The sequence below is a fragment of the Mycothermus thermophilus genome (assembly GCF_041956435.1).
Source record: "Mycothermus thermophilus strain CBS 625.91 unplaced genomic scaffold VTJ04scaffold_2, whole genome shotgun sequence".
NCBI classification, from domain to species: Eukaryota; Fungi; Ascomycota; class Sordariomycetes; order Sordariales; family Chaetomiaceae; genus Mycothermus; species Mycothermus thermophilus.
In genome coordinates this window covers 605,630-623,572 of record NW_027191428.1, presented here as the reverse complement: position 1 = coordinate 623,572, position 17,943 = coordinate 605,630, and the positions used below count along the sequence as shown (strand labels likewise).

The 17,943-nt window shown below is 59.7% G+C and overlaps 5 protein-coding genes across 5 annotated transcripts; 1 reads left to right on the top strand and 4 right to left on the bottom strand.

Annotated features, from left to right (window-relative positions):
- Positions 1-1,650: 1,650 nt before the first annotated feature.
- On the bottom strand, positions 1,651-5,069 carry VTJ04DRAFT_2362 (uncharacterized protein; the record flags this gene model as incomplete). Its single annotated transcript, XM_069360143.1, has 4 exons — positions 1,651-1,737; positions 1,829-4,239; positions 4,303-4,925; positions 5,038-5,069. The coding sequence occupies 4 exons, from the start codon at positions 5,067-5,069 to the stop codon at positions 1,651-1,653; spliced, it is 3,153 nt and encodes a 1,050-aa protein (XP_069220883.1).
- A 1,266-nt stretch (positions 5,070-6,335) lies between these two features.
- Positions 6,336-7,468, top strand: VTJ04DRAFT_2361 (uncharacterized protein; the record flags this gene model as incomplete). The annotated part of the gene is made up of 2 exons (XM_069360142.1): positions 6,336-7,358; positions 7,415-7,468. The coding sequence occupies 2 exons, from the start codon at positions 6,336-6,338 to the stop codon at positions 7,466-7,468; spliced, it is 1,077 nt and encodes a 358-aa protein (XP_069220882.1).
- Positions 7,469-7,943: 475 nt separating this feature from the next.
- VTJ04DRAFT_2360 (uncharacterized protein) lies at positions 7,944-9,065 on the bottom strand (the record flags this gene model as incomplete). The annotated part of the gene is made up of 1 exon (XM_069360141.1): positions 7,944-9,065. One exon carries the CDS (start codon positions 9,063-9,065, stop codon positions 7,944-7,946), a length of 1,122 nt encoding a protein of 373 aa, XP_069220881.1.
- A 297-nt stretch (positions 9,066-9,362) lies between these two features.
- Positions 9,363-10,351, bottom strand: VTJ04DRAFT_2359 (uncharacterized protein; the record flags this gene model as incomplete). The annotated part of the gene is made up of 3 exons (XM_069360139.1): positions 9,363-9,504; positions 9,565-10,194; positions 10,260-10,351. The coding sequence occupies 3 exons, from the start codon at positions 10,349-10,351 to the stop codon at positions 9,363-9,365; spliced, it is 864 nt and encodes a 287-aa protein (XP_069220880.1).
- A 117-nt stretch (positions 10,352-10,468) lies between these two features.
- On the bottom strand, positions 10,469-16,004 carry VTJ04DRAFT_2358 (uncharacterized protein; the record flags this gene model as incomplete). Its single annotated transcript, XM_069360138.1, has 3 exons — positions 10,469-10,593; positions 10,667-15,482; positions 15,543-16,004. The coding sequence occupies 3 exons, from the start codon at positions 16,002-16,004 to the stop codon at positions 10,469-10,471; spliced, it is 5,403 nt and encodes a 1,800-aa protein (XP_069220879.1).
- Between the last annotated feature and the right edge of the window lie 1,939 nt (positions 16,005-17,943).

Sequence of the window (17,943 nt, the reverse complement as noted above, 5' to 3'; positions counted from 1 at the left end):
TCCCCCGGCCAAATCTGAGTATTACCACTGCGACTTGGTAGTGTACTCAGTGAGCATCTCCGCGCCAGCCGGGTGGTGCCATCAAGCAGAAAAAGCCAAGCTCACCCTCCGACCCCAAACGGCTTGTTGTGCCAAGTACACCTCACCTACAGCACACACATACACATACGCCATCCACAACACCCAAAGACAAAACACCATCAAAAGGCCCAACCTCGTCCCTCTCCCGGGGGGTCCCCAACAGGCGACTACCAGGCTAACAATGGAAGCTAGTCTGTCGAGGGTCATCAACTCGTGTCGAGTCGGCGCTTGCTCACTTCCTCACTTCACACTGCGGAAACCAACAACACAACCAACACGACCAGCACGACCAAATCAAGGCCAGCCATGCATGCCCCCTGATGCCGCCGGTGTATAACCATCCATCAACCCCCTCCACCAATACCTTAGGTATTCACACTGGTCAAAATGTTCCAGTTCCTACCTAGGTACTGCGAAATGCAGGAACCCCCTACCCGGAACCCCGGGAGGTTTGCCCGCCTGAGTGCCTGAGTCCCTGACCTGAGCATGTCTGCAAGCCACACAACACAAGCCATCTCTCTCTCTCTCTCTCTCTCTCTCTCTCTCTCACACACACACACACACACACACATGTACAGTGTACAGCACGTCCACACGTTCCTCAATGTCAGGTCAAGACAAGCCAGGAAGCAGCAGCATCAGCAACCGGTGTCCCAGAACCACATGTTGCCGGGTTTCTTACCTATACTCAGGTAGCTAGTGTACCTTACATACCTGTCCGATGGGCATGTTTGTCCTCCCCCTCACTCCGCCCATAGGCACCTCCCTTCCCTACCAGTAGCAAGCTTACTTACCTTCCCATCCCATCCCTTCTCTTTGCTCACTCACTTCGTCATCATCATTACCCTGTGATGCGGTGCGATGCGGTGTGCTCTCATCGCTCCGAGATCTACGAGGAGCATACAGATAGATGTCCATACTTATGAAATGATCTGCGTGGCGCGTGTTGGACAATGGTATGAGGGACAAGAGACAGACAGATACACGAGCTGGGCAACAACCAAAGGTGGTACCTATTTGCAGAGAAAACAAGGTGGAAAATAAGTAGTGGCGTCTGTTTGGCTCCGCGACGGACGAATTGTATGTACATATATTCACCATCACCATCATCATCACCATCTTGATGTCGGATACCTGAATAAGCCAGCCTAGCCTACTCATGAACACAACCACGGATCCAGAGCAGCAGCACATCTATCTAGGTCGCAGAAAGAAGCAAGTTGTGGAAACAAGTGCAAGACACGTTCTACTTAGAGAGCGAATGCAACACGGCCGGTCAAACATTCAATTACAACACAACGACGGAACCAAGAAACTACAGGAGTCCGAATCGAAGATCAAAAGAAGCAAAATAGGTAGGCAGGTAAGGCTTGCTGGTTAAACACATAGTAGTAGTAGGACACAGATGCATGACAGCGAGCCTCAGTCGAGCCTCAGTCGAGCCGAGCAGACACAAACCACGGACAACCTCCGTTCCACCTTCATTGATACACTCACGACACACCCCTCCCCAATGCTCTTCGGTTGGTTCTGCCCATCCCCGCAATTCAAACACACACACACTCTCTCTTACTCCTCGCGGTACGAAATCTTGCGCATCTCTCCGAGCCTGTGACGGGCAGCCGACAGCGCGTTCTCGAGCTTGAGGATCTCGACCTGTTGAACAAAAAGAAAAAACACAACGGTTAGCAAGACTATTTCTCCACACAAAACCCACGATGATAGAATGCAAAGGGAAACTACTCACCTGCTGCTCCATCTCGCGCACCTTGAACTCGTGCGCCCCCAGCTTGGAATAATCCACCTGCTCCTCGTCGGCCGACCGGTCCTTGATCATGCTCTGGACCTGGCGGACGAGCGCGCGGCAGGCGGCACCGACCGCCTTGCTTGCCTGCTCCAGGTTCTCCTGGCTCCTGCTCATGAACCCGGCCTTGACGCGGCTGGCGGCGACGAGCTGGGCCGTGGAGGCGGCCACGTCGTTGGACGCCACGATGAGCTGCTCGAGGCTGTTGCGGTTCGACAAGACGCCGTCAGCGGTCTCGATGAGGAGGTTGGTAGAGCTGGCAACCGCCTTGGCCGCCGAAATGAGACCCTCGGTCCAGCGGTTGTTCTTCTTGTAGAAGGCGGTGCGCGACGACGAGCCGCGGCCGGCCTGGACGATCTCGTTCTGCGTGACAGTGGCGGCCTTGATGAGCTGGGCGATGGCGGTGGTGATGGCCATGGCGGCATCGAGGATGGAGTCGTGAACCTTGAGCTCGTACGTCGAATAGCCGTCGCGGGGCTTGTTCTTGAGCTTGTTGAGACGCTCGACGGCGGCTTGGATGGCGTCGGCGGCCTTGTTGAGCTCCTGGTCGACGATATCGCTGAGATCGCCCTTGCCGGTCAGCTTGCCGAAGCCCGGAGCGAAGCCCTCGACCACCTCGTTGAGGCGCTGCAAGCTCCTCTGCACGTCGAGGTTGCCGTTGACCACCACGTCCGTCTTCTGGACGTCGTCCATGCCGTCGAGGCGGAAGCTCAGCAGGCTGCGGAAGAACTTGACCGTGTCGCGGGCCGACTGACGGGCGCCGTTGATGAGCGAGTCGCTCTTCTTCTCGTCCGTGGCAAGGCGCGTAAGACCCTTGGCGTTGCTGCACACGTCGGCGATGGCGCCCGAGAAGACGTGGACGTTCTTGATGAGATCGGCGTGGGTGCTGTTCGGCCCGTCGGCGATGAAGTTGTTGAAGGACGTAGCAAACTCGGTGGCGCTGGCCGACGCCTTCTCGATCTGGGACAGCACGTACGACGGCGATGCGTTCTGGTTGCCGGCCTGCATGGTCGAGTCGAGCTCGTACATGGCGTCGTCGACGCGCTGGACACCCGACTGCAAGACCGAGTCGATAATGTCGTTGATCTTGGCCAACTGGGCGAGGACCAGGGCGTCGATTTGGCTGTCGAGCACCTGTTCCGAGGTGCCCTGGTTGTTCTTGAGCTCGTTGAGCTCGACCAAGGCCTGGTCCATGCCGGCCTTGTACACCTCGAGCTCCTCTTCCTTTTCGCGGAGCAGGACCTCGAGATCCGAGTTGCCTTCGCGGAGCTTGGTCTGGGCCTCCTCGAGCTGGCGCGACTTGATGCGCAGGGCCTCCTCGAGGTCGGCCACCTCGCGGTTGTACTTGGCCAGCATGGTGGAGAGCTCGGTGCCCTTGCTGCGCTCCAGGTTATCGGCGCGGTCCAGGGCCATGCGCAGCTCGCGCTTGAGCTTCTCGATCTCGTCCTTGTGGCCGCCCTGAAGCCTGTCCTTTTCGTGCAGCGCGCGGTCGCGTTCCCGGATCATGTCGGCCAGCTCGAGGTTCTTGGTCTTGATTTCGCGCTCGAGCTTCTCGCGCTTCTCGATGGCCTCCTGGGCCGACGCCGCCTTGAGCTGGACGGCCTTGAACTTCTGCAGGAGATCGAGGTGTTCCGTGCGCAGCTGCGAATACAATTTGGCCAAGGCCTCGTACTTTGTGCGCCACGTGTTGACCTGCTCCTGGAGCGCCTTGATCTGGTCGTCCTTGCTGGCAATCTGCTGGCCGAGGTTGTTTTGGATCTGTGCCAGTTCACCCTCGAGAGCCTTGACGCGCTGGTCGTACTGCTGAAGCATCAGCTGGTCTTGCTGGTACTGGGCGCGGGCCCGGAGGTTTTCTTGCTCGAGCTCGGCCAAGCGGCCCTGCGTCTGCCACTGAGCCTGCTGGGCCAGCAACGCCTCCTGCTCTCGCTGTTGCTGCTCGAGCAGGCGCCGTTGCTGTTCCTCAAACTCGCGCTGGGCCTGGAGCTGGGCTTGCTGCTGCGCAAGCAGCGCCGCCTGCTGCTGGGCCTCCAACACTCGCTGCTGCTCCTCGTATTCGCGGTTTTGACGCTCGATTTCGTTCTTCCAGAACTCGTTGATCTCATCGGGCTCGTCCGTTTTGGGCGCGGGCGGCGGAGTTGGCGGCTTCTCGATTTCCCGCTTAGGGCGCGCGGGCAGAGCAGGGGCGTTCTCTTCCTCGGCCAGGAGGTTTGGCGGGTCTTGAGGCAGCTTCGGGATGGTGATCAGGCTGGTGAGGTACCGGAGGTTGGAGCACTCATAGTAGAACTTGACGAGCCGGTAGTGCTGGGCGTTGTAGCGCTCACGCAGGGGCTCGAGGGCTTCGTTGTCGCCGGTGGCTGGGAAACAAAATTGTCAGCGAAAGAGTTGATGCTAGCAGATGAGGAGGAAATCGGACGCACTTGAATGCATGGCCCTGAGCATGCTCGTGATAAACTTGTAGATACCATAACTCTCGGCGACGAGCGGTACCAGAGCAGAGATGCGGCACTCGTTGTTTCCGACGCTCCGGAAGTGGGAGAAGATGAGCTTCTGGAACTGGTCGATCTTGTCTTGGAGGTGCATCAGGTCCGTGATGGTCTCGTAGCCTTCGTTGGGATCGTTAATCGCCTTGAGGCTAACGTATTCCTCGTACTCGAAAGTGCCATTGAAAGCCGGATGCTGCTTGTGGAATGCCAGCTTGGCCAGGAGGAAGTTGACATACTCGCGGATCAGGGGCCCGTATCCGCGCATGCCCTCACCGGCTATCCCGCGTTTTAGGCTGTTGATCCACGAGCTGTTGGCCATGGCCTCGGTGAGGGTGATGGGGTGGCCTTCTTGGAGCACCTTGTGGACGGTGATAAGAGCCTTGAAGGTTTGGACCTCGTCGGCCAGGATCGGCTGGACCTTGAGGCCAGCCCAAAAGGACTGGGAAGACTTGTGATCCCAGGTGTAGACGATGCAGCTCCGGACATGTTTGCGCTTCGGGGCGGTTTCCTCGGGGCTCGTGGCCTTCTTGATGTTGATGGCCAGCTCGGCCTCGGACCTGAGCAGGAGGCACGGGTCAGCCTAGCATCGACGCGAAGTCTCGGGGCTCGCGAGGTAGGGGGAAAGCAAATCTCCAGTGTACGGGAGGAAGCTCGAGGGATCTGACGCACTTGGTGTGATCGAGGCTGCGTATGGTAGCCATGATGGGCAAGAGTTCTGCCGTGTTGCCGGGACGGGAGGTCTAGTATCAGGGGCTTCGGGGGATTTGGCGCAGAGAGCTAGGTCGACAGGTTACAACGGGGTTGGCGAGGGATAAGTAGTTCAGATCATGGGCAGTTTTCGACTTCAGACGAGCAACGTAGGAGCCCCTAGGAAAGGGACGCGGTCATGGAATCCAAGAGGACGGGACGGAGGCCTGGTCCGGGCAGGAAAGGAGAAGAGACGGAGGAGGATCACGCAGCAATTCGCATGCACAGGCGCCCGTGTGAGTGTTACTTATTTCGTGTACAGAATAGGATATGATGGGTCGCTGTCCAGGTGGATCCGGGAAGAATGAGATCGTTATTCCAGGGCAAATTAAGAAGAAGCCAACAGCGCAAGTCTCGATTCCCGACGTCGTCAGCCCGATCATGGATGGATGAGTTACCCACTTCAGTTGCGCAGTGCACGCGGCTTGGCGGTCCCGGGGAGACTGAGTGGGTCCAGGAGGGCCAATCAACGAACCTTGAGTGGGGCATGGAACCTGGTTCGAATGGGAAGCGGGGCAGCCTGCTGGAGCTCAGGGGAGAAGGCCGCCTCCAGCGTCATTCATCGCTGCGAGCCCCGCCAAACATGAATGAGGGCACCCCAAGTAGTTACTGCTTTATTCAAGCAAACACCCCTGAGATAAAGTCGCCTCAGTCCTCCAGACAAACAGCCTGCTGGACTCGTAGCCATCTTTACTTACTCGTACATACATACCACAACGATATCCCGAAGCCAGGATCCCGGCTGATCTCAAATCCCATTGCCACGGGCAGCCTGAATCGTCATCCCGCCGTTGGACGCCTCGGCGCTGCAAGGCTACTGCTGGTGGCTGCTCAAGTGCATCTGTCACGGGATACTCCCAGACTCGCGTCGTCATTTGATTCCCCAAGACTGCCTGTTGCGCCTGGCCAACATCATCCGTTTACATCTCTCGTCGCAACAGCAATACCCAAACCGCCATACTTGGACATACATACAGACAAAGCCCTCGTCTGAACCGGTCTGGCTTGGAACGTGGCCTTGACCCTGAAATCGTGACACAGACAGACTATAAAGCTCCTTGTGGAACCCTCCTCGAGCCCCCCGCTTGTTGTGTCACACCGTCAACCCTTTGAACCTCGATCCCTTTCCAACAACAAGCACAACAAACGCCGAACCTTTCCCAAGTTCCGTACTCGCACTTCCCACCAACACCAACACCAACACCAACACCTCAACCGCCATGAACATCCTCTACTCCACCGTCAACAGCCTGCGCGACAGGTACACCCCGGCCACCCACACCTCGACCTTCCGCAAGACGGGCGAGATCACCCCCGAAGAGTTCCTCGCCGCCGGCGACTATCTCGTCTACAAGTTCCCCTCGTGGTCGTGGGCCGACGCCGAGACGCCCTCCAAGCGCATCAGCCACCTGCCGCCGGGCAAGCAATACCTCGTCACGCGCCACGTGCCATGCCATCGCCGTCTCGATGAAGACTTCGCCGGCGACGCGGGGCACGAGGAAGCCGTGGTCGAGGCGGGGCGCGGCAAATCCGGCGATGGCGACGACGACGACGAAGGCTGGCTGCGCACCGGCGGGCTGACGAGCTCCCAGCCGCTCAAGGTGCGCGAGGTGCGCACGGTCGACGACGCCGGCAACGTGGGCGACCGCGAGGTGATCGAGGACGACGACGACATCCCGGACATGGAGGAGGACGAGGACGACGACGAGGCTATCATCCGCGACGCCGATGCGGGCGGCGGGAAGAACAGCGGCAAGCGCACCTACTCCCTCTACATCTGCTACTCGCCCTGGTACAAGACGCCGCGCCTGTACATGTTTGGGTACCAGCCCAACGGCCAGCCGCTGCCGCCGCACCGCATGATGGAGGACATTGTCGGCGACTACAAGGACAAGACGGTCACGCTCGAGGATTTCCCCTTCTTTGCCAACCCCGTCAAGATGGCCAGCATACACCCGTGCAAGCACGCTTCGGTCATGAAGATCCTGCTCGACCGCGCCGACGCGGCCCTTAAGCTGCGCCGCGAGCGGCTCAAGGCGAAGCAGCTGGCTGCGGCGGGCGGCAGTAGCGACAGCAAAGACGCTCCTTCGTCTTCGGGTCTCGAGGCTGGCGTCAGCAAGTTGAGCGTCTCTGGCACCGATGTCAGCGACAATACGGACGAGTGGGAGGAGGTGCAGCAGCCGGATGACGACTCGGAGGAGGTGGCCATTCGCGTGGACCAGTACTTGGTGGTGTTCTTGAAGGTACGTCCTCTTTTGGTCAAGTGGATCCGTTCATATTGGCTAACACACCTGTCCAGTTCATCGCCAGCGTTACGCCGGGTATCGAACACGATTTCACGATGGGAGTCTGATTGTGGTTGGCCTCTGGGTTGTTTCCGTCTATAGGTCTTGCTTTTCATCTTTTCCTTTTTTTTTTTGTTTTTTGCACACAAACGGACAACGGAGTTAGTTACGGCGGGATTTCAGGGGGTTGGGTGTGCTCCTGGTTCGGGGCAGGTACTTTAGAGTGTGAATAAGCGGTAGACAGAACAGAAGACCTCAAGAGCAGCCAAGGGCGATGCTGGATGAGAGATCTACCAAGATCATGATGGTGGCCGATGTTTAGGATGGACGGTGAATCATCCACGGGGATGAGAACGATGGTACACATCACACCCAAGATGCATTTAAGTGGTAGCAATGTCATCCTTCTATTCATCAGCGACCGAAAACCGGCGACAGACCACATCAGTCATACTCCCTGCGTACATGACTATAATGAATCCATGGATTGGTGGTATCTCCTCCCCTATCTTGACACCTTTACAGAAAGCATGCACGAAGAACCTATCCCTCCTCCTCCCCATCCCCCTCCTCTTCATCCTCACTAACCTCCTCCCCCCTCTCCCTCGCCTCCCTCTTCCTCCTCTCCTCCCTCTCCTTCTTCTTCTGCAGCAGCTTCTGCAGCTTCTTGGCGGCATTAAACACGCCGTTGGTCCCCGCCCCGCACGCCGCGCAGCTCGGGTCCCGCCGGTACCGTCCCAGCGCGCACCCTTCGCAGAAATAGTGCCCGCACCGCGTCACCACGGGCGACTTGTACGGCCCGCGACAGATAATGCAGGCGAAGGGGATGGCTTCGAGCATCGCTTCTTCTGCTCCATCGTCATCATCTTCCTCTTCCCCAGCGCCTAACCGGCGGCCGGTGGCTTTGCGCTCAGCGCTGGACACGATGGTGCCCTGTAAAACTTTCTTGCCCTTGGTGACCTTCTCCCACTCCTTGTCGAGCTGCCACCCATACGCATAATCCTCGCGCGCGTGCAGGAACTTGCACCCGTCGCCAAACCCGCAGAAGCCCGTCTGCTTCCAGTCCTTGCACACGTCGGGCGCCATGTCGGTGATGGTGATGGTGCGGATGTGGCTGGGCGGGGGTTTGACGGGGCCGATGTTGCGTTTTGGTTGTTGTTCTTCGGCAGCAGCATCTTTCTTGGCCGGTGGTACCTTGCGCGTCGACCCCAAAAGATTCTTGGCCGACAGATCCTCATCATCAAACCAATTCGCATGCTTGGTCGCCTCCCTCTTCCCGCTCTCCAAATCCAGCTTCCTCTCCGCCTTGAACACCGTCGCGGCTGTTGGATCCTCCTCTTCCTCTCCGCCTTTATGTATCTTCCCGTCCTGAGCGGACGAGGCGGCAGTAACCACCCCAGCAGCCGCCACCGCGGGATTCCGCTTCCTGCGCTTCCTAACGCGCTGGCCCGTCGCCTCGTCCTCGGACGACGAAAAGTCGGACGAGTTGTCGTCACTATCGCTGGCGGCGGCGGGCGGTGGTGTGGCGGGGCGTTTGCGGAGGTTGGCTTTTCCTTTGGCGCCGCGTTTCTTGAAGATGGCAACGGGCATGATGGGAGCCGCCGGTGCCTGTGGCGCGTCGGCAGGGTTGGGCGGCGCGGTCACGGTCGGTTCTGCGTCAGCCATGGTGGTTGGAGGGGGAAAGCTCGGGAATTGTTGGTGTGGCGATGTTTTTGGTTGTTGGTGTTGGGAAGGAGGAAAGATGGAAGTCGAAGGTCGAAGTTGATATGTCAGAGGTCAGGGTTAATTATGTCATCACCGCCCGTCGGAGTTCCCAAATGGGGTGGCCACAATATAACCCTAACCCTCTTCAACCCAACCCTGGAATTGGAAGTAAACAACACCAACATCAAGATCACCACATCCACATCAGTCTTAAGAGAACGAACCACAAGTTCAATATAATTTTCTTCATTTCACTCATCAAACGCTGAACCAACAACAACCAACAACCAACCAACGATCGACAAAACAAACAGCCCGACAAACACTCCACACCATTCTGCTCATTCTTCTCTGCTCAGCACCAAGTACCAAAAGCACACCAACCAAACCAAACCAACCTCTTCAGCACAGCACACAACAACCTCCCTAAGTGACACTTTTCTCCTCGCCACCCACCCACCCTCTCACAAAATTCTTTCCACCCCTTAATTTTGGTTTGTGGTTCCGCTCGCTGACCGACGTCCCCAACATGAAAGGGCAGATAGATAGGTAGTCAATACAGTAGAGTAGGAGGAAGAAGCCAAGGACAAGTGAAACAAAAACACATCCCAAACCCATACCTCCCCAATGCCCGCCGACGATAACAACAACAACAAACCCCACCGCACCGCATCCTGTTCTGAAAGCTGTAGGTAGTAATTCAAGTGTCCGAAGTGCAGCGCATGCAAGCCACCAAAAGCAAGCAAAAAACGAAAACTGCCCGAGATAGGTTAACACAATGCTCCCAACGCCCGTATCCGCCAAAGAAGCAAATACCAGACAATCCCTTCCGTTTTTCCTTGGTCTTTTTTCTTTATTTTCTTTATTTTCCGCTGTTGTGCAAAGGGGAGAGAGAGACACAATGCCAAACCCAGACAGCCAGACAACCGGACACGAGAGCGTTGTTCGAGTGAGGGTGTGTGTGTGTATGTGTGTGTAGTAACCGTCGAAACTGCGCTCCTTGGTATGCAGGAGGAGGAGGGTGGTCGAGTAAGGGATTAGTTCGAGTGATGGATGGTGGGATGGTTGCGGTAGGGCGGTGGTGGTGAATCTTTATTCCCGTTCCCCGGCTCAACTACTTCAAAGAGTGTTTGTTGTTGGTGGTGGTTGTGATACAGAAGATGATGGGACTGGACTGGCCGAGAGGACAGACAAACAGACAGGAAAAAAATAGGAGACTTGACTGTAAAAAAGAAGGAAAGGTTCATCAAGAGTCATGACAAGAGAAGAACCCTGTAGTAGAGAGATAAGAGATTGATTGATTGCTCAACCGAGACGAGCCTCACTCGCCCCGGCTGCTCTGCCCAGCTCAGCTCGATAGAGGCTCACACCCGAGACCGGACCGTCCCAATGGGCGTCGGAGTCGCTGAGGGAGTCGGGCTGCGGAAGCCGGCGACCGAATGACGGCTCTTCTTCGCGCTGTTGCTAAGAGTGCCCACGTCGTGTTTGCCTGTAACACATAAACCAGTCAGCACGCACGAATCCATCCATCACTTCATCAGCAGAGCCGAAATAAAACTCACCATCACAGCACGCCCTAACATTCTCCAACCGATCCGCCTCACGATCCTGCCGCTCAATCATCTCACGCAGATCCTCGGCGCTGTCGTGCGCATGACCATGCTCGTGGTCCGTCGTCGACGAACTCTCATAGAACCCCAACGACGTGTGCCTCCCTTGCACGCTGCGGCTGCGGATGCTGGCAAACGTGCCCGACACCTTGTTGTCGCGCAGGTAGCTGCCGATGCGGCTGAGCGTGCCAAACGACGGCTTGACCTGCACCTGCGTCTGCGTCTGCTGCGTTTGGGCTGAAGCCCGCGTCCGCGACGGCGTGAGCGTCGGTACGCTGTACGACGCCATATCCATGGTCGGCGACTGGCGCACCGAGTGCGAAGTGGTGGCGTACGACGACACCGACGGGGCCGGGCCGGCGGCACGAGTGCCGTTGGCCGCGCGCGTGCCGTAGCTGGGGTTGAACTCGTCCACATCCTCGCGGGTGATAACATTGCCGGCAATCTCCTCGGCGTCCGACTGCCCCTCGTTGGCGGTGCGGAGCAGCAGGTACGACAACGCGTTGAACCACGTCTCGTGCCGCTGGCCCGTCGTGCAGGTGATCTTGATGCTGCGGCTGGGCGACACGATGACCAGGCTCTTGCGGTGCAGGCCGGGCGGCATCGGGTTGTCGTCGTCGACGACGCGCACCTTGACGATCTGGACGCTCTTGGCCCGCAGCTCGGTGCGGCCCGCAGTGGTCGGGTCGCGGTCGCTCCAGTACAGCGTGCGCGTGTACGGGTGCACCCAGAAGAAGCGGCGGTGGCGCCTCTCCGACATCTCGCCGCGGCCGGCCTTGCGCGTGTACTTCCACAGATACTCGCCGATCATGGTCTGGGTAATGGCCTGGATCATGCGAGGATCGGTATTGGGCCCGAAGCCCTGCGAGTCGAAGCCGTTCGGGCCATGCAGGCCGAACCGGTTGTCGACCTCGGACGTGAACGACGAGATGGAGGACTTGCGGCTGGGAAGCGTAGCACGGGAGACCGACTGCGCGTCGTGGGCGTCGGCGAACCCTGAAGCGTTGCTGTGCCGTCCGGGGACACGGTGCGTGGGCGTAGCACGCCCGGGCAGAAGGCTGCCGGAAGAGGCAGCGTACCTCGAGCCGGTAGGAGTCCGGGGGCGCAGAGATGGGTTCTGCGCCCTCATGACGGAGGCCGGGACCAGCGGAGGGCCCATGTTGCCGACCGTGGGCTGGGCGCCATGCGACGACCCACTGCGGGCGGCTTCGATCACCTCCTTGTGGTTGGGCGGGAGCGGCGGAACCTCGTCGTTGGACGTCATGCCGCTGGCCGAGCTGCTTGGTCTCTGAGCCGAAGACGGCCCCTCGAACGGATCCGAGCCCAAATCGATGCCCAGACCCTTCTGGCGTGAGGGCGTCTCGTAGGTATCATGGCGAGGCCGGTGGATCCTGACCGTAGCAGGCGTGCTCACGGTGCTGAACGAGTGTGAGCGCGACAGAACGGACGGCTGCGAGGGCTGCAGCGTCTCCCTGAGCATCTGGTCGATAGCCTCCGATGTCAGAGTTGTCTGAGCGCCCTGGTCGACCGTCTCAACCTTGACTTGCGGGATGGCGGCCTTCTCGCCGGTCTCGGCCGACTCCTTGAGGATCTCGCTGCCGTCCGAGTCGCGTGGGATGATGAAGGCGTTCCTCTTCGGGCTGCGGGGCTCAGCGGGCAGCGCCGTCGGGTCAAACTTGATCGGGCCAGCCACGGGCACAACCGCCACGCCAGAACTCTCAGGCTCCTGCGGTGGCACGTCCAGGGCGGTCTTGATGGGCGCCACAGCCAAGGTCGGCGCAGGGGGCAGAGGCTCCTGGACTGGCTGCACCTCTGCCGCGGCGATGATGGACGAGATAGACAGCTTGACAGGCTCCGCCTCCTCAGCCTGCGGCTCGACGTGTTCAGAAGCAATGGCTGAGACGCTAAGCTTGACGGGAGACGCGGGCTCTTCGGCCCAAGGCTCGACCTCCACGGCGACAGCAATGGGCGAGACGGACAACTTGACGGGCTCCGTCTCCTCCACCTGAGGCTCGACCTGCTCCGTGGCAACCGAGGAGAACGCCAGCTTGACGGGCGACGCGGGAGGCTCGACAAGAGGCTCGACCTGCTCGGCAGCGATGGTCGAAAGAGCCAACTTGACAGGGGAGGTAGGCTCCGGCTCCTGGGGCTCGACATGCGCCGACGCGATGGACGACAGCGACAGCGGCTGCGGCTCAGGGGCCGGAGCAGGAACAGGCACGACGGCCGCAGCCACCGCACGCTCCTCGACCACAGGGGCAGGGAGCTCGACCGGCTCGACCTGCTGCACGAGGAGAGCCGAGGCGGACAGCGTGACGGGCACGCTCTCGGGCTTGACGGGCTCGACCTCGGCGGCTTGAACAGACGAGAAGGTAAGCGGGACTGGGGCGGGCGCAACGGGCTCGATATCGGACACCACCACAGCCGCGCTGAGCTTCGGCGACTCCGGCTTCGGGATCTCGGGCTCGACGGGCTCGATGGTCTCAGAAACAAGAGCGGGCATGCCCAGAACCGGGGGCTCGGGCTCGGGCAGCACCACGGGCTCGACATGCTCCGAGACCACAGCCGCAAGCGACAGGGCGGGAAGCTGCACCACTTCGGCAACCGGCTCGGTCTGTTCCGACAGGATGGACGACACACCAAGAGTTGGCGCAGGGACCTCGGGCTCAGCAATGGGCTCGACGGAGAAGGCTTCGGCGGACCAGACGGTCAAGTGCTGCGGCGGCTGAGGGAACAGGGCCAGCTTGGAGCTCATATCCCACTGGACGCTGGCATCGCTGTACGACACGAAGGACGACGGCCTTGAGGCATCCACCTCCCGAGCTTCGTCTCCGGCCCAGTGCATCGCAGGGTTGAGGTGGCGGCTGACAATCACCGACTCCATAGACGGGGGCCGCTTCATGGTGTCAGGGCGGTGCACGACAGACGCGCCATCGTCGCTGTCCTGGGCTTCCCTCTCAAAGCTGCTCGACGACGCAGGGCGGATTTCAACCGGATCCGTCATAGTGCTGCCGTCAACCATGATACGTGGCAGAGCCGGAACCTCGGGAGCGGGGGAACCAAGACCGCGAGGAACGCTGCGGGGAGTGGCCGGGGTGGCGGGGGTGAAGGACCGAATGCTCCTCCGGCTCGGAGTGGCCGCGCCGGGGCACGAGTCGTCGCCGCTGTCGCTGAACTGGTTGAGCTCGGCGAACAGGCTCTGGCCGCCAGGGGTCGCCGAGCTATTGGCCTGGGGACTGGCCGGGCTGCTAGGCACGGAGGTTTCCTCGCTGAACTGCCGCGAGTGGCGAGACGCGGAGTTGCGGTTCGCGCGCATGCGAGTCCGCGGGCCGGACGGGGTCTTGGGGTCGTTGTAATTGGGGTACTCGTCATCTTCGCTCGAGCTGGAGGACGCGGTGCTGTCGAAGACGTAGTGGTTGCTGGCGTGGTGCGGAGGCAGCGGCGGAGGGCGCCTGATCGAGTTGTAGAGCGAAGCGCCGGCCTCGGTCTCGGTAGCGGTGTCATCGGCGGACTCGGCACCCGTCTGGAAGCCCTCGGTCTCGGTCCCGCGCTCGTTGGCCGTTTCGAAGCCGGCGTCGCTGGTCTCGTTGGCGGTCTCGGACTTCTCGTTGCTCGACTCGAACTGGGTCGCAGGGATGGAAACGGCAGCGGCGGCGGCAGAGGTCCCGGGAGAGCGCATGTGCATGGAACCGCGGCGCGAGAGGACGCGCGGGGATGCGATCTCGGACTGGTCCTCCCAATCGTCGTCCTCGACCACCTCGGTGCGGCTGGCACGCGGGACGCCCAACTGGGTGAGTCTGAAGGCCGGCTTTTTGCGCTCGTGATGGTCGGACTTGCGGCTGCGACGAGGAGCAGGGTTGGGGTCGTTCCTGAGTTTTTCGATTTCGTCACGGGCCTCCTGGAGCATGCGCTTGAGCTCGAGCTTCTCGGTCTTCTCGCGGTGGATGTTGGTGCGGAGAGTCTGGATGGTACGTTGGGCATGGCCGAGCGAGGTCTTGAGGGTCTCGGTTTCCAGAGCCGAATGGCGCGCAGGGGTGGGCTTCAGAGGCGACGGCGGCGGCGAGTGCTCGGGCGTGTTGTGGTCTGGGGCGGAGTGCGAGTCCTCCTCGCTGCCGCCGCCCGAGGCCTCGCGTTGTTCGGCGCGGCCGCGCTGAAGGGCAGAGAAAGCCTTGGCCAACTCCTGGTTCTGGCCGGTCAGTTCCTCGACCCGCTTCTGCAGCGTGGCGCGCTCGGCCTCGAAGGTGGCGGCAGCGCGGCGGCTGGTGCCGAGCTCGATCTCCAGGTTCTTGATCTCGGCCGAGTGCTTCTCATCCTGCTTGGCGAGATTGTCCTTGAGCTCCTCGAGCTCGCGTTGGGCGGCGGTGCGCTCGGCCTGAACGATGGCGAGGGTCTGGTTCAGCCTCTTCTCGCGCTCGTTGGCGGCTTTCTGGGCGGCGATCAGGTCGTGGATTTGGGTCTCGAGGTTCCAGTTCTCGTCCTTGTAGCGGTTCTCGCTCTCGTCTAAGGTCCGAAGGCGCTGCTGGAAGGTTTCGACCTCGATCTCGAGCTGGGAACGTTCCGCCTTGACCTCCTTGAGCTCCTCCTCACGTTCCGCCAAGAGAGCATGCAAGCTCCGGACCTGGGCGATCAACGAAGTGCTGATCTCGGCGGCGAACTCGATATCGCGGATGTTGTTGGCGGGCTGGTTGCGGACCTTGCGATTCGGGACGCTGAGCTTGGTCGGGGACGGCGCGGCGAAAGTCTCGAACTTAGAGGGGCTCACGGAGCGCTACACGAGTGTGTCATTAGTCAGACGGACCAGCGAAATCCTGAGCGGACAGCCACGTACCCTGGCGACGTGCTTGTCCGGCGAGAAGGGCGAAGAGGCTTGGGCTTCGTTGCTAGGGACCCTCTGTCGGGGAAGCAGGGCGCGGGCGCTTTCGCGGGCGACCTCGTTGTAGTCCTTTTCGAGTTCGGCGAGGCGCTGGCGGAGTTCCGGGGTGAGCTCCGACTCGGATTGCAACTGTTCGACCTCGCGCAGCCTCTCGGTGAGCTGCTTCTGCTGCTGGACGAGGGCGGTCCCCAGCTTTCCTGCTTCCTCCATGCGGCGTTCCGTGTCGCGCAGGTGGGCCTCGAGAGCACGCTTGACTTGTTCTACGGACGAGCCCGGGGCCAGGGCGAAGAGATTCGCATCGAAGTTGGAGTGGCGGAGGTGCGGCGGCCCCGAAGGGCTTGCCGCCATGAAGGGATCGAAGCCATCACCGCCGACGACGGTGGCGGTGTGCTCGTCCGGGGCGAGAGACGAGGTCATGGTCGAAGGAGACAGGATCGAAGAAGCGGCAGGTCGCAGGGGCTTTCCGGCGCGGGGACAGCCCTCAACGACCACGCTGCTGATGACGGCGGTTTCGGCTCGAGGAGAATTCGCGCGGGCCGAGAATGCGATGTCGCTCTACCAAGCAAGCTCCGACATGTGTATTGCAGATGGCTGCGTCGCGGGTTGAACGCCGTGAAGCAGGGGATCGAGAAGGTGGGTTTTGATTTTGTCGTCGTCAAGCTTGAGTACCGGAAGAAGGGTTATAATGGCGAAGCAGGAGAAGAAGAAGAAGACACGCAAGGAAAGATTAGAAGTATGATTATGAGGAAATACGAGAAAACAAAAAGAGAGACGAGCGAGAGTAGGAACCGAACGACGTGGACGATGATGTGGTTGTCCCAAGTCGTGGTCGTAGTAGACAGAGATAGGGAGAGAGATAGACAGAGAGGGAGAGAGATAGGGAGAGACAGAGACAGAGAGACGTAGAGAGGGCGAGACAGAGAGAGAGAGAGAGAGAGACAATACCGAAAAAGGAAGAAGACAAAAGACAAGAAGAAGAAGCAGATCAGAAAAGAAACAACAACGGAGATGCGCCTCTGTCGTTTGTTTGTGGGGGAGGCTCCGACCGACCGACCGAGAGGGAGGAGCAGGCGGATTGCGCGCGAACCTAACCCCTCGGGGCGTTGTTGACCTTGTTGTCGAACAACAAGCGCGCGGCGGCGGAAAGCAGACACACGCACACACACAAAGACAGACGCAGACGAGGCAGCGCACACACCAAGGGGGGGGAGAAGGGAAGAGGGCGAAATGGGACCAAAAAGGGCACCAAAGGGGATCTAGGGAAATGGGTGCGGTCCAGTTCCCGAAATGTGTTGAATTTTGACGCGGCGCGCTGGGAGGGCCCGGGGGAGAGAGGAGCTGGGGGGAAGACGAAGAAGGGAAGGGCCAGCAAATCACACGACGAGCCAGAGGACAGGCGTTTCCACCAAGAAGGCCCCAAGAAGCCCAAGAAACCCAAGAAACCCAAGAAAACCCCCGGTCCGCGATCCACCCACCCCAAAACACAACAACAAGCACAGGGCCACAGGACCACACAGCCCACTTTTGGGCGCACACTGACGCACGCACGAATGAATGCACACGCAGGGGCCGCGGTGCCCAGGTGGGCTTCCCGGCAAGCTAGCGTAGCGTGTGTGTAGCTGGAGGCCAGGGACGGTCCGGTTGTTGATGCACCGAACGGAAGAACGGAGCGAAGTTCGAAATTCCAGGAACGCAACAGCGAAGAATCAACGGTTGTACAGCAGTCCGTCAGAGAGGACAAAAGCCGGCGTCTCAGTGCTGCTGTTGTCCGTTGCACGACATGCAGGCCGTGTCGCTGCTGATGTTGTTGTTTTGTTTCTCTTTTCTCTTTGTTGTTGTTATTGACAGACGGGCAGAAGCGCGACGGGGACGAATCAGTCCAATTGAGTGGGTGGTTCCCCAATTCCCACAGATGCAACCTCCAGCTTTCATGCACGAAGCAACAGGCGAGAGGGGAAAGGTGGGAGAAGACGGCGAGACACCGACGGAGGGCTGCAGGTTGTGTGCTGCCTTGCTTGGGAAGAGAGGAGAGAGAGAGAGACAGCCTGGAAGTTGAGGCCTCAGGCATCAAATGTTAATGCCTGGCCTGATCTGGCCCTGTTCGATGACTCCACCAACTTCATGCTTCCACGGAGCCGACCTGGTTGATGACGGGCGCTTCCCAAGGAAACCCCCCAGTCGGTGGTTCCGACGTTTTTTCTCGAAGGGAAAAGTGATGAACATGGGCTTGGAACGGCCGCGCAGTCTGGGCGTGTTAGTTATTTCAGGAACCCACGAGCACAAGACAAATTTCCTGGGGATTTTCTTGGACGTTATGTTCATTGGATCTCATCTCATTCAAATGATCTACACACAG